The 12,014-nt window shown below is 36.9% G+C and overlaps 1 protein-coding gene across 2 annotated transcripts; it reads left to right on the top strand.

Moving 5' to 3' along the window:
• Positions 1–1,638: 1,638 nt before the first annotated feature.
• Positions 1,639–9,550, top strand: LOC130440238 (protein SSUH2 homolog). Of its 2 annotated transcripts, XM_056773227.1 has the most exons (14): positions 1,639–1,784; positions 1,999–2,096; positions 2,177–2,226; positions 4,959–5,039; positions 5,178–5,250; positions 5,901–6,030; positions 6,168–6,228; positions 6,538–6,659; positions 7,123–7,185; positions 7,719–7,801; positions 8,122–8,214; positions 8,373–8,478; positions 8,856–8,963; positions 9,089–9,550. In XM_056773227.1, the coding sequence occupies exons 2-14, from the start codon at positions 2,077–2,079 to the stop codon at positions 9,230–9,232; spliced, it is 1,134 nt and encodes a 377-aa protein (XP_056629205.1). In that variant the 5' UTR covers positions 1,639–1,784; positions 1,999–2,076; the 3' UTR covers positions 9,233–9,550. The 2 variants fall into 2 exon arrangements, with proteins under 2 accessions (XP_056629205.1, XP_056629203.1); XM_056773225.1 differs by lacking the exon at positions 1,639–1,784 and having other exon boundaries at positions 1,837–2,096.
• The last annotated feature ends 2,464 nt before the right edge of the window (positions 9,551–12,014 follow it).

The following is a 12,014-nucleotide window of genomic DNA, read 5'->3' on the forward strand; positions in this document are numbered from 1 at the left end:
AAAACATTCTCCTATTGCCTTTCACCCCTTCTTGAAGAAGTCCCTTCTTCAAGCCCCCCCACGCAGGGACCCCGTCTGGAAGCACTTTGGGATTTAATGTACAACTTACACGCCACATGCTCCTTCTTTCAGTTTCCTCTGGTCCGTATAACAGGGATCCTCAATGAAGCTTTGTTTTGTCCAATATGACCAGTCTCTGTTGTCTCGTCATCTTCTACCTCTTCTCCTCCTCCACTCTCTCTCCCCACTCTTGCAAAGCTGCCTGTTCATTCTCTTTGGAAATAATGCTGCCTAGAGAGTGCAGATCATAGAGTTTTTATTTTAATAAATAAGAGAAGACATTTCACACAGACTCATAACATGAGCCTTTTAAGGATTAACACATTCAGATGGATATACAGTGCTAAGAAGGTCTGGTATTGCGCTTGGGATGTGTTTGTTTTACCTTCAGCTATGTTACAAAGATGAAAGGGTCATAATGTGGAAACACTGACAACTGCTTTACTGTCAGGACATGAACGGAAAATATCATTGGCACACTATCAAAACAACCGTCAACAGAATGTAATGATAGGTGCACTAACATATGCATGTGTGTTTGTGTGTGTAGTTGTGTGTGTGAGAGAGTGTGTAGGCTGCATAGATTGGACAGATGGAGGGATGCTGCCTGCTACAGAGATACAGGCTGCCTGAACCACAGGAGAGTCTTTTCAGACACAACACACTTACAATTATCTGAAACCATATTTGTCGATTTTTAATGCAATTAATACATGACATTATCTGTTAGTCCTGACGTTATTCCAATTAATGTAATGCATAATGTTGCTACTGCAACTGACTTGAACTATGAAACAAAAGCCAAGTCCTTACGGAGTCCAAACTTACCTTTCTCTGTCACTGAATTGCTTAATGAAGATGAAATAGTATTTTTATTCACTATAAAATGAGCCCGGGTCATTTTAATTATTTTTGGGGGGTTTCGACCTCATGTTTCATCAACTAAATTTGACAAAACTAGGCTCGAAGCCTCAAAACGATAAAGAAAGAAAGGGTTTTGCTAACTAAATTTACACCGATGAATATGATACTTAACCAGTATATCATAAGATGAATTATGTATACTTAGCTTTCCAATTTTTATAATAATTAAAGAAACCGAATTCCACATGTTCATATAATAAAACAAAACAGCATAACAGCTTGTCTTTTACAAATTTAGAAAAATCCTGACATAACCTCTTCGTGGTTTCTGGTCGCAACAAAGAAAAGGAACAATGTACATCTATGACTTACTTTTCCTTTTTTTTAAAGTGCTTTGCAGGATAAAAGGTGTGCAATATTTTAAAAGAGATTTATTTAGTCTTATTTGTAACTAAATATGTATTGGTGAACAACCAAACCTTTTTCCTATCAGTCGATCCAACATATCTAGACCAATATTTGGTTTACTAATTATTTCTTTTTGAAAAAGAGTATTGCTTTATTACAAGTTTTCCGCATCTAGAAACAATATTTACCACAAAAAGTGTCAGCTGGATGAATTTGTTTAATTTAATTAAAAAACACGGTTGCGTTATGACGTCAGACTCGAAACACCAATGATTTAGTGAGAGACGAGGGTAGCCTGTGATTTGGGTGCCTGGAATCATGTTACACTTCCGCTTTGTTGTTACCTAGCCACGCCCACCGTTGAAATCTGCGCTTTTTTATCTTAAGAGTTTTTGCTTTTTTACTAGTGCAGATATTGTTATTAATACAGTTTAACAGCGTATACTACTGAGGTAAATTAATTGATTTACATGTAAAAGCCCACGCAGACACGCTAAACTAAAACGAAACTAACTTGCACTTATTACGCAAGCCCAGCACTTCCCCGAAGTGAAGTTTGTTTCGTTTCTAAAATACAATGTGTCATTGTAACGGTATCTAATAAAAACAGTCGCCTATTTGTTCACTTACTTTGCATGTTTTCACTTATTTAAAATTATTCAATAGGCCAAACGATCACATGATGTTGTAATGCAAGAGGAAGCTATAACAATATAAGGAACCATTACACATTCCTTTGCCAAAATGGAGAAACCAATCGATGGGTAAGAGATATCGCGCAGTGAATATATACATGGTGGGCTAAATGCACTAACTAAACTTTTTTGTGAACTTTCTTTGAAAGCAACCATGGACACGGTTATGGGACCGTCAATCCAGTGTTTGGAGCAGCAGGTAAGAGTTTGCGATCTGCTCGAGCTGTTCGCGGATGGCAGAAACGATTCCTTTATACCGTAGATGCTTAAAAATACCTTTTCCATCGTTTCTTTATGATGTCCAAGATACGACAATTTCATTGTAATAACCAATGTAACTTCCGTATACACCACATGCAAAAAGTCTGTAGCATAGGCCTACTGGGGTATTTACTCTAGTAGAAAGTGATACAATAGTTTCAAGTATACTACTACTAGAGTAGGCTATATACAGTTTATCATGTCTCTAGTTTATGCTACATATCAGTTTACTACAGTTTAAAATGCCACAATATTTTTTCATGTGAAATGCTACATTTTAACAACTATTTATCTTGTGTATCTTTGTCAATTTGTAACACAAAAAGTCATTTTCTACGACAATAGTGCTTTATTCCTCTCTTCTCAAGAGTCATGTTAACATCTGTCCGGGCTTGTCTTATGTCCTGTAGAGGAAATGTGTTTGGCTCTTTAGTTTAGGACTGCATAGTGTTCCACCCACGCTCTTCACCACACCTCATTTCATCCAGATTTTACATGCTACTCAACTTCTAATCATCTCTGTAGTATGAAATCTGCTTCACACTGTGCTTGAAAAACTTTCACTTGCTTTGTTTCATCATTTCCTTTGGTTTGAAGACACGACGTCTTGAAGTGTAACTGTACTTCTGTATTAGACACACTGTGATTTCCATGGTAAATTTTTGCAATACTTTATATCTACCATGATTGTCCCTTATAGCGGGGTTTTACTGCAGTGATCATGTTAAAATATGGATTTGTACTGTAGTAAAACCATAGCAAATCAAAAGTTACCATTGTCTTACTATAGTTGTTAACTCGTAGTTTACTTACTATAGCAGTACTATTATAGTTTAACCATGATATTTGCTGTAAAACTTTGGTAATACAAATGGTAATCAAGAAAGGGTTGTTACAATTTTTACAATAGGAAAATCATAGTAGTCGGCATATTATTGGGGGGGGGGGGGTACTGCTCTCACTGTGTTTATGAGAACATTCCATTATGGGAGGCCGATTAGGGTGAAATACATGAAAAAAACTTGCGCATTTACATGGTCAATTAGGGCGAAAAACATTGAAAACGTGCGCACTTACATGGCCAATTAGGGCGAAAGACATTAAAAACGTGCGCACTTACATGGCCAATTAGGGCGAAAAACATTAAAAACGTGCGCACTTACATGTATAAATAGGGCCTCATAGTCGCGGTCAAGACACGTTCAAATACAACGGCTCCTTTTAGAAAAGCATATTTGCTTCAATATTTATGAAACAGAAACATCGGCCTTTATAATGTTGCACAAGGTTGCACCAGAGTGCATTCACGAGTTTTTCAGTGTGACCGGAAGTCTTTTCAGTGTACACGGAAGCGCGGTTGATTAAAAAATTCGTCATAGTTAGCAATAACAGGCTGATAATTACACATAAAAAAGCCAACCGTGACCAATAATAAGAAATACTTCATTGTTTACATTCATTACACGAGTTCGAAGAGACAACAAAGTGTTTTCCGGTAACAACGAAACGACTTCCGGTCACAATGTATTTTTGCGCTCTCTGCCTCACAAGTGCATGCGTGCACTACCTTTGTGCAGGTGCAACTGGTTGTGGGACAGCGTCTGTTTCATACAAAACTAAATTAGCTTTTCAAACGATAGCCAGAGTATTTGAACATGTTTCACATGTCAGCACAAGTATAATTTAAAAACGCAAGCGTTTTAATGTATTTCACCCTATTCGGCCTCCCATATATTTCACCCTAATCGGCCTCCCATATTCCATTACAAACATGCCTATCTGGAACTCATCACTCCCTCCCTCCCTCTCTCTAGTAATGCTGGTCATGACTTGTTTCATGAAAAAAGACCTTTCTGTATAATCTCACCCACCCCTCATTGTTCAATAGCAGCAGCTCTCATATGTCACCCATATGTTTGTACTTCAGTGCATATAGCCAACAGACACACTCCACACCAGAAAACATCGCTTCTGGATTCTTATTCAACTACATTAGTTTAAATTTTAAACTCTTTGGATTATTTGCAATTCAAGAGAAGTAAATTCAGTTGCTCATTGCAGTCTTTTGTTGCATAATTTTAATCCTCGAGCTGTCTGAACAGCTGAATACTAATAATAACTGCCTACACTACAGCTATTTATATTGAGCTATTTTTGTTTTCTTGTTTACCTGATTCTAAATGGAAAAGTTTTTTTTCAGGTTAGATATCGCAATAAATAATACAGCAAGTAAATATATTTGTATAGTATCAATATATAGTTGTCACTTGTGGCGGGGAGAATCGAAGGGCACGACACGGCATAATCCAAAACACAGGTTTTTAATAATAAATCCAGAAATGAACAGAAACACACGTAACCTAAACAATAGCGGACAATGAACTAAAGGAAGAGACTGGGTTAAATGCAAAGGGGAACAGAATCAGGTAATGAGAATCAGGTGAGGAACTAATGAACTAATAAGGACATCAGAAACAGAAGACAAAACCATATAAAAACAGAATATAACCCCCGACAATATGCATATGTGTTTAAGTGTGCAGAGCCATTCACAACAACAGAAACAAAATTATATCTGTGGTTGTTAAACTGTATTGTTTTCTGTGGTGTCATTTGGGATGCAAAGGCAAGAGAAGACTGATCTTATCAGTTTGTTTGTATTTCATTTAGCAATGTCGACCGCACCTTCCGCACCCCCTGCGAGCATGTTCGACACAGTCCCAGGATATGAGGGAACCTTGGCCGGCGGAGGTAGTAAGATGCATCTGTTTTGGATATAATACCCTCAGACTCAGATAATGTTCAGAGCTCTTTATCTCATCTCAAGCACTTCTGTGGATGATCTGCTCGTGGGTACTAGTTGTGTAATTAATTTGTCTCTTAAAACAGGTGGGTATCTTCCACCACCAATGCCAACTGTACCGATGCCTATGCCCGAAGCCCCAAGTCAGCCAGACTGGCAGTGAGTTTCTCTATGCTGTCATTAAAGACTTTTAACTACGACTGTCAAACGATTAATCGCAATTAATCGCACCCAGAATAAAAGTGTTTACATGATATACATCTGCGTAATGTGCATATTCATTTTGTTTTTATTAACGCATACACATAAACGTACACATATGCATATTTAGGAAATACTTACATGTATTTATTAACCAATAATTAACATTACATATAAATGTTTATTCATTTTTCTATTTTATGTTTTTCTTAAATATATGCACGTATATTGTCATAAATACAAAATTAATATACACAGACATATATTTTGTAAACACTTTTATTCTGAATGCGATTAATCGCAATTAATCGTTTGACAGCCCTCCTTTTACACAAATTAACACACTCTTTTTTTGCATAAGACGGTACAGTATAATACAAAACGTCGACCCTTTAGAAACATAGACAGAACAACAAAGAATGAACAATAATAACAAAATATGCAAACCACAAGTAAACTGCACTACAACCTGATTTGAGTTACTGGGACATCTAACTATGAAGGTGGCCTCTAGGAGCCAGATTAGATAATATAGTACTAGACGCAGTCAAAAACCATGTCTTGGTCAAAGATCACCCATGTATTGATTTTTCTCTCCTTTCTAATAGAATTCCTTCCCTCTCAGAGGACAGAGCTCAGGCGGCTTTCAGTACATACGTCTCCAAAAAGTGTTGCTATAGTTCCACTCCTGTCAAAGAAGGAGTTATAACCAACATGGAAATCTTTAATACCTACAGGGTGAGACCTTGTCATTATGAATGCAAATCGATGTTTTAAAAAAAAATTACAAAGCCATGTTCACACATAGAACTAGAGTTGAAGCAAGACTTAGTAGTGTTAAGCAGAGATCTGTTTTGCTCTTTATCTGTTCTCAGTATCGTTTGGAGACGTTCACGGAGTCCAGATCATCTGAATGGAGCAATGAGCCATACACAGGTAGTCAATAAACAAAAATAAACAAAAACAAAATAATCATTCAATAATCGTCATTAAGAGATAATGTTCAATTAATCGAAATTTTCATTTTAGGCCAAATCGCCCAGACCTAGAACTTGCATGCCTATTCTATACATGTTCTGACGACACTCACCATCATTTCTGCATGTGTGATGCCTCAATATTCATGCCATTGGTTAACAGATCTCAGATAGAGGCATAATGTGTACAATGTTAGCACATTTTTTACACTGAAAAAACTGTTCACTTTTTAACGTCTCTTAATAACTCATCGGCTCTGTCTGACAGCGCAGGCTGTGGATGCCGGTGTTCAGCCTGCCCCGGGGCCTTGGCAAATCGCAACCAAACCTCCAACTTTCTTTCAGGACCAGAAGCAGACCATTAAAGTGCCTTACACCTCCTCAGTTAAGGTTAGATCACGAAACCATAGATTTAGATTTTACATACATTTAGATTCATGCATTTGGCTGACTGTAATCGATTTGTTCATATACATGATGGCAATTACTGTAAGGTACAAAAAAAAGACAGTTCACAAAAAATCCTTTCATCGTCTCGTCATGTCAAACCTGTACGAATTTCTTTCTTCTGGAGAGAACAAAAGAAGCTATTTTGAAGAATGTTGGTAACAAATTGACATTGGCAGCTGTTTAGTTCCCTTGTGTGGACACAAAGCTAGAGACATTTCTCAAAATATCTCCTTTTGTGTTTCACAAAAGAAAGTATCAAAAACTGGTTTTGAATGACATGAGGGTAAATGACAACTGTTTTATGTTTTTATGTGCTAAACCAGCCATCAATATCGCTCAGTCAGATGGTATGTTACATTTATTCATTCATATTTTAGAGCGTTATGTTCTGTTTGTTGTTCAGAACTGTCACACATGTCTCGGGATGGGAAGACGTCCCTGTACCGCATGCGCTGGTTCCGGAAACGTGAGTGACATCGTGGGAATTTCATTAGGAACTGTGTTTCTGTGTCTCTTTTCTCAATTGAACATCAACATTCAGGCCAAACATTTACAAAACATATTTATTCAATGCTAGGGATGTGTAAATATAAAAAACTCACTGTATGATAATACCTCGGTATAACACTGACGGTACGGTATTTGATGCACTTTTTAAAGGGGCAAATGATGATTTGGAAAAGTGCCATGAGCATCTCATACTCATCCTCATACCTCTAAAGCAACAGTTATGATTAGAGTTCTAGTATAAGATGGGTCAAATGACCTAAAAATCCCTTTTATAAAATAAAATAATTGCACCAGGAGGGCCTTGCCAAAGGTTACATCTATAATATTTTCTAACATTCTCTATGATAGGCCTGTAAGACCTATCGTTTCATACAGTCATGTGACAATTTTGCTATTGCGATAACACAATATGATAATATTGTTACATCCCTATTAGAATAACTTCAAATACTTTTTTATGAAACCTGTCTTTTTGTTGTGCATGTGCAGAAAGTGTGTAGTTGGTGTAAGGGTACTGGACTACGTCAGACCGGCGACCGCTGTATGCACTGCACAGGCAGCGGACGAGAGAAGTAAGTTGAGCTCTTTGAGCTTCACCTGTGTTTTATTTCTAGATTATTCTTTCTTCTGTGAAACACAAGATAATCCTTGAAATGTCTCTGTGCTTTTGTGACCATACACCGGAAGTCAGTGGGGGCCGATGTTGTTTGGTTACCAACGTTCTTTAAATAATCTTTTGTGTTCTGAAGAACAGGTTTGGAGTGGCATTCATTATGGATACCTTAAAAAGTATTTTTGATGTTTAGATTTTAACTTTTTACCAGTATTGTGCATAACTCGGTTCAATTCAAATGCAGCTCTTGAATCTGAGTTTTTATTTGATGTCTTTCAGCTGTTCTTCATGTAATGGTCAAGGCAATCGTGAGTGTGAGACCTGTCGAGGGAAGAGACAGCTGCTCGTCTACATCAATGTCAATGTTAAATGGTAAGATTTTTTCCTGGTGGATGACAAAATCCTATAGATTCACATTTACGGAGAAACTCATGCCTTATAGGGACCAAAATAATACAAAGATTTGAGGTTGAGCTCTTTTGATTCAGGTCAGTCCTGTAAGTGAAACTTAATGGGTTTGATCATTACAGGACCACTGAGAAGGACAATTTTGTAGCACAGCAGTCAAGCGGTCTGAAAGAGCAAAGCCTGGAGAGCGTTACAGGAAAGCAGCTCTTTCAAGATACCCAATATATGGTAATCACAAACTTATACATTGTACACTGAGAAGAAGGATTATTAAGAAGATTTCATGAAAATAAATTATTAAAATATACTTAATATAATTATGTTCCTGCTCAAAACGTGCGTCCGGAGACTAAAACATATGTCACAGCAAACAGCGCTCACGTTGTGTGTGTATGCTTTGCTAAAATCCACGGAATCCGGCACTGCATATCTCAGCAGAATTATGTGTATTTTAGCGTTTGTCGTTGACAAGTTATAACGCTACACACATTAATTTTATTAAGTAAATTCTACAAGTTATTTTTTTCAGTGTACATAGCTGTATCATTGTGTATATTGTATCAAATAAAGAAGAGAATAATTAACAGTGTGTGTCTTTGCTGTAGTTGTATCCAGTTTTGGGTTTTCCTGATGTGTCTGTCGCACAAGCTTCCGACCGTTTTCTGAAAGAGCACCAGGCCAAATACGCCCAAACCTCCCGTGTTTTACAACAGGTACGGATGTAGTTGTGTTCTTGCATAACAGTTGATGTTGTATTCTCCTTTATCAGTTTTTAATCTTAATTGATTATTAACATTAAATAATTTACATTAAATCATTATTCTCACTCTTTCTTTAGAGACAGACAATAGAGCTGATTCCCATTACCAAAGTAAACTACATGTGGAAAGGAAAATCCTATGTGTACTTTGTGTACGGAAATGAATGTGAAGTGAATGCTGAAGATTACCCAGCCACATGCTGCTGCTGCTCTGTGATGTAACACACCTGACATACAGTTTGTCATTGTGATGGATATTGACATAACTTCACTTTACACATTAATCACAGAGCTGTACATACGACCATCATCATGATGCGCATACTGAACATCAGCAGTCGTTTGTTCATTAGAGGTCAAATTCTAATTCAGTCGACAATTAATAATGAAAGAGAAGCTCTTTTTAAATCTTATGTAGTGTATTTATCCAAAATCTATTCCTTAAATGCCTTTATAATGTAAATGTGACTGACTAAAGTTATGAAATGATGACGTAGGGGAAATTTGGGCGTCCAAATAAACTTAATTTGATACATGAAACATACGACCAATATGACTTTTTTCTTCTGAAATAAATTACAGATCGCATGTCATTATTGATATTATATAAAAGTAAGATTACTGTATGTTTACCAACGTCTGCTTTGTAGTTTAAGGGGCCCTGTAAATTGGATTATGATTTATTTCTTTTTGCTTGAAGGTTACTTGGAGTCCTTCCTGTTTTTAACACTTTTGTGCTACTGTTAAATGGAAAGTTTTGTATGTAAAAAATATCAGCGGCAAGCCTTATGGTTACATTACATGTACATTTAGTAATTTAGCTAATAAATGTATAGGATAAAGCAGGGCTCCTCAAATCTTACCCTGGAGGGCCGGAGCACTGCAGAGTTTTGCTCCAGCCCTGATCAAACACACCTGAGCAAGCTAATCAAGCTGTTCAGTATCGCTAGAAAATCACAGGTGTGCAAGTTTGATCAGGGTTGGATCTAAACTCTGCAGTGCTCCGGCCCTCCAGGGTAAGATTTGAATAGCCCTGGGATAAAGCAATGTAAGTCGCTTTGGATAAAAGCGTCTGCCAAATGCCTATATGTAAATGTAAACAAAGAGTTTAGGGAGCAATAAGCAATATGTCATACAGGAGCAATAATACAATAGGTTCCAATACAAAGTCACTAGTTTCAACAAAAGCTAGACCACTACGAGAGAGAGAGAGGGTTAGTCTATTTTTTTAATCAGATACGAGCTTCAACCAGTAGCCAGTGGAGAGCGATGAAAAGGGGTGTCACATGAACCCTTTTGGGCTGTCGGAAGACGAGGCGTGCCGCTGCGTTCTGTGGTTTGATAGCCTTTGCAGTTGGTGTATGTGGTCGCAGAGCTAAATGTTCTCTAAAACATTTTTTTTTATTAATTGTTTCCAGAAACAATAACCTGACAATAATTTTCAGCGCTTTTTTGTTGAGTGGTTTAAAAACTGCGTCAATCCAAACTTTCTGAAATGTTAAAAGCAATGTTACGTCATTATACAGTAAAAAACTAAGGAATATGCATTTATAAATGTTAAAGACATGAATTTGTAAGCTTGGTTTGTTTTTTCAGTAGGGTAGTAGGGTAGAGAAAGATTAATAGCTATGAAAATTTGTCCTATTGTGTAACAGCAAAATTTTTGAAAAACTAGCAATGAAGATAAATCTTTATGAAACTTTGTATTATAAACAAAAATATTAATAATATAAAGTAATGTAATATTAACAGTTTTTGTCACAACATGAGACATGTAGCCTTCGTTATTTGTCAACTAACCAGTTAGGCTACACATTTTTTAATAATTGTTACTTAGTTTGCATTTCAGATGATATTTTATTACAATTTGGACTCAAGGACAATATAAACCACATTGCAACTACTCACTTCTTGAAATGTTGTTTATATATCTGCGCTCGTGATTTTTTCGGGGTTGTTTTGGTTTTCTTCAGTATCTTTTCTTTTTTATCACATCTTTTTTTAATTTGATCTGTCAAGGAAACAATTGAATTGGATTTATTTCTATGAACGATGTTGTGTAAATGTTATTTTATGTAGCCTATAGCCTAATATACACAAGAAACTGCAGATGTGCAAATTATGACGGTTTACATGAAGGCAATCATGCTTCAGTAGTAAGATTGGGTGACGTCATGAGAGACTACCATTGGCTTCCACAGGGTATTTCAACACAATGGCTTATGTTGGCTCTCTACATGTACAGTATGATTGTTAATGTTAATCGACATCAGAGCCCCACCCTTAGGCTCAAATTACGTAAAGACACGAGACCTCCGTCCAATGTGCTCTGCGCGTCCTCAGTCAGACTATTCATGTATAGCCCAGAAACTGATAAACCAAAACAGCATAAAAACAAACACATCAACCCAGTTAGCCAAAGCACAATTGGGCGAAAACTAGCTGCGCGGCGACACTTGAACCACCAAGACGGAAACCTTCTGCAAAGCAGTCACGCGATTAAATAGACGGGGTTTCTGCAGGTCGGATAACGGGGCGTGCCGAAAGGTGTGGGCGTGCCATAAGAACAGCTTGATGGCAGGAAATACACCTCAAATCGGCCGCTGCCCTTTAATATCACTTAAACTGTAACGTTAATAGGATTGTTTGCCTATCTTTGGTTACATTTCATAATGGGCAATCGTTGAGTCTGATGAACGAACGAAAAATGCGCTGTTTTCTCCTTCCTGTTTGTTCACATTCAAATAGAAAATCAAACTAACAAGACGCACACGGACCTTGTACTGTATTAAAACCATAGCAACCAAAAAGTTACCATTGTCTTACTATAGGAGTTTACTCGTAGTTTACTTACTATAGCAGTACTATTATAGTTTAACCATGATATTTGTTATAAAACTTTGCTAATACAAATAGTGATCGAGCTATTAAAATAAACGGTTGTTACAATTTTTACTTTAGGAAAATCATAGTTTTCTTCAGGAATATTAGTGAGGGGGGTACT

Source organism: Triplophysa dalaica, chromosome 18 (assembly GCF_015846415.1).
Source record: "Triplophysa dalaica isolate WHDGS20190420 chromosome 18, ASM1584641v1, whole genome shotgun sequence".
In the NCBI taxonomy this organism is placed as follows: domain Eukaryota; kingdom Metazoa; phylum Chordata; class Actinopteri; order Cypriniformes; family Nemacheilidae; genus Triplophysa; species Triplophysa dalaica.

Coding starts and splice junctions, on each gene's coding strand:
- LOC130440238 (XM_056773227.1), top strand. CDS start 2,077: ATGGAGAAACCAATCGATGG. Junction 6,031..6,167: donor AAATCTTTAATACCTACAGG/GTGAGACCTTGT, acceptor ATCTGTTCTCAG/TATCGTTTGGAGACGTTCAC. Junction 6,660..7,122: donor CTTACACCTCCTCAGTTAAG/GTTAGATCACGA, acceptor TTTGTTGTTCAG/AACTGTCACACATGTCTCGG.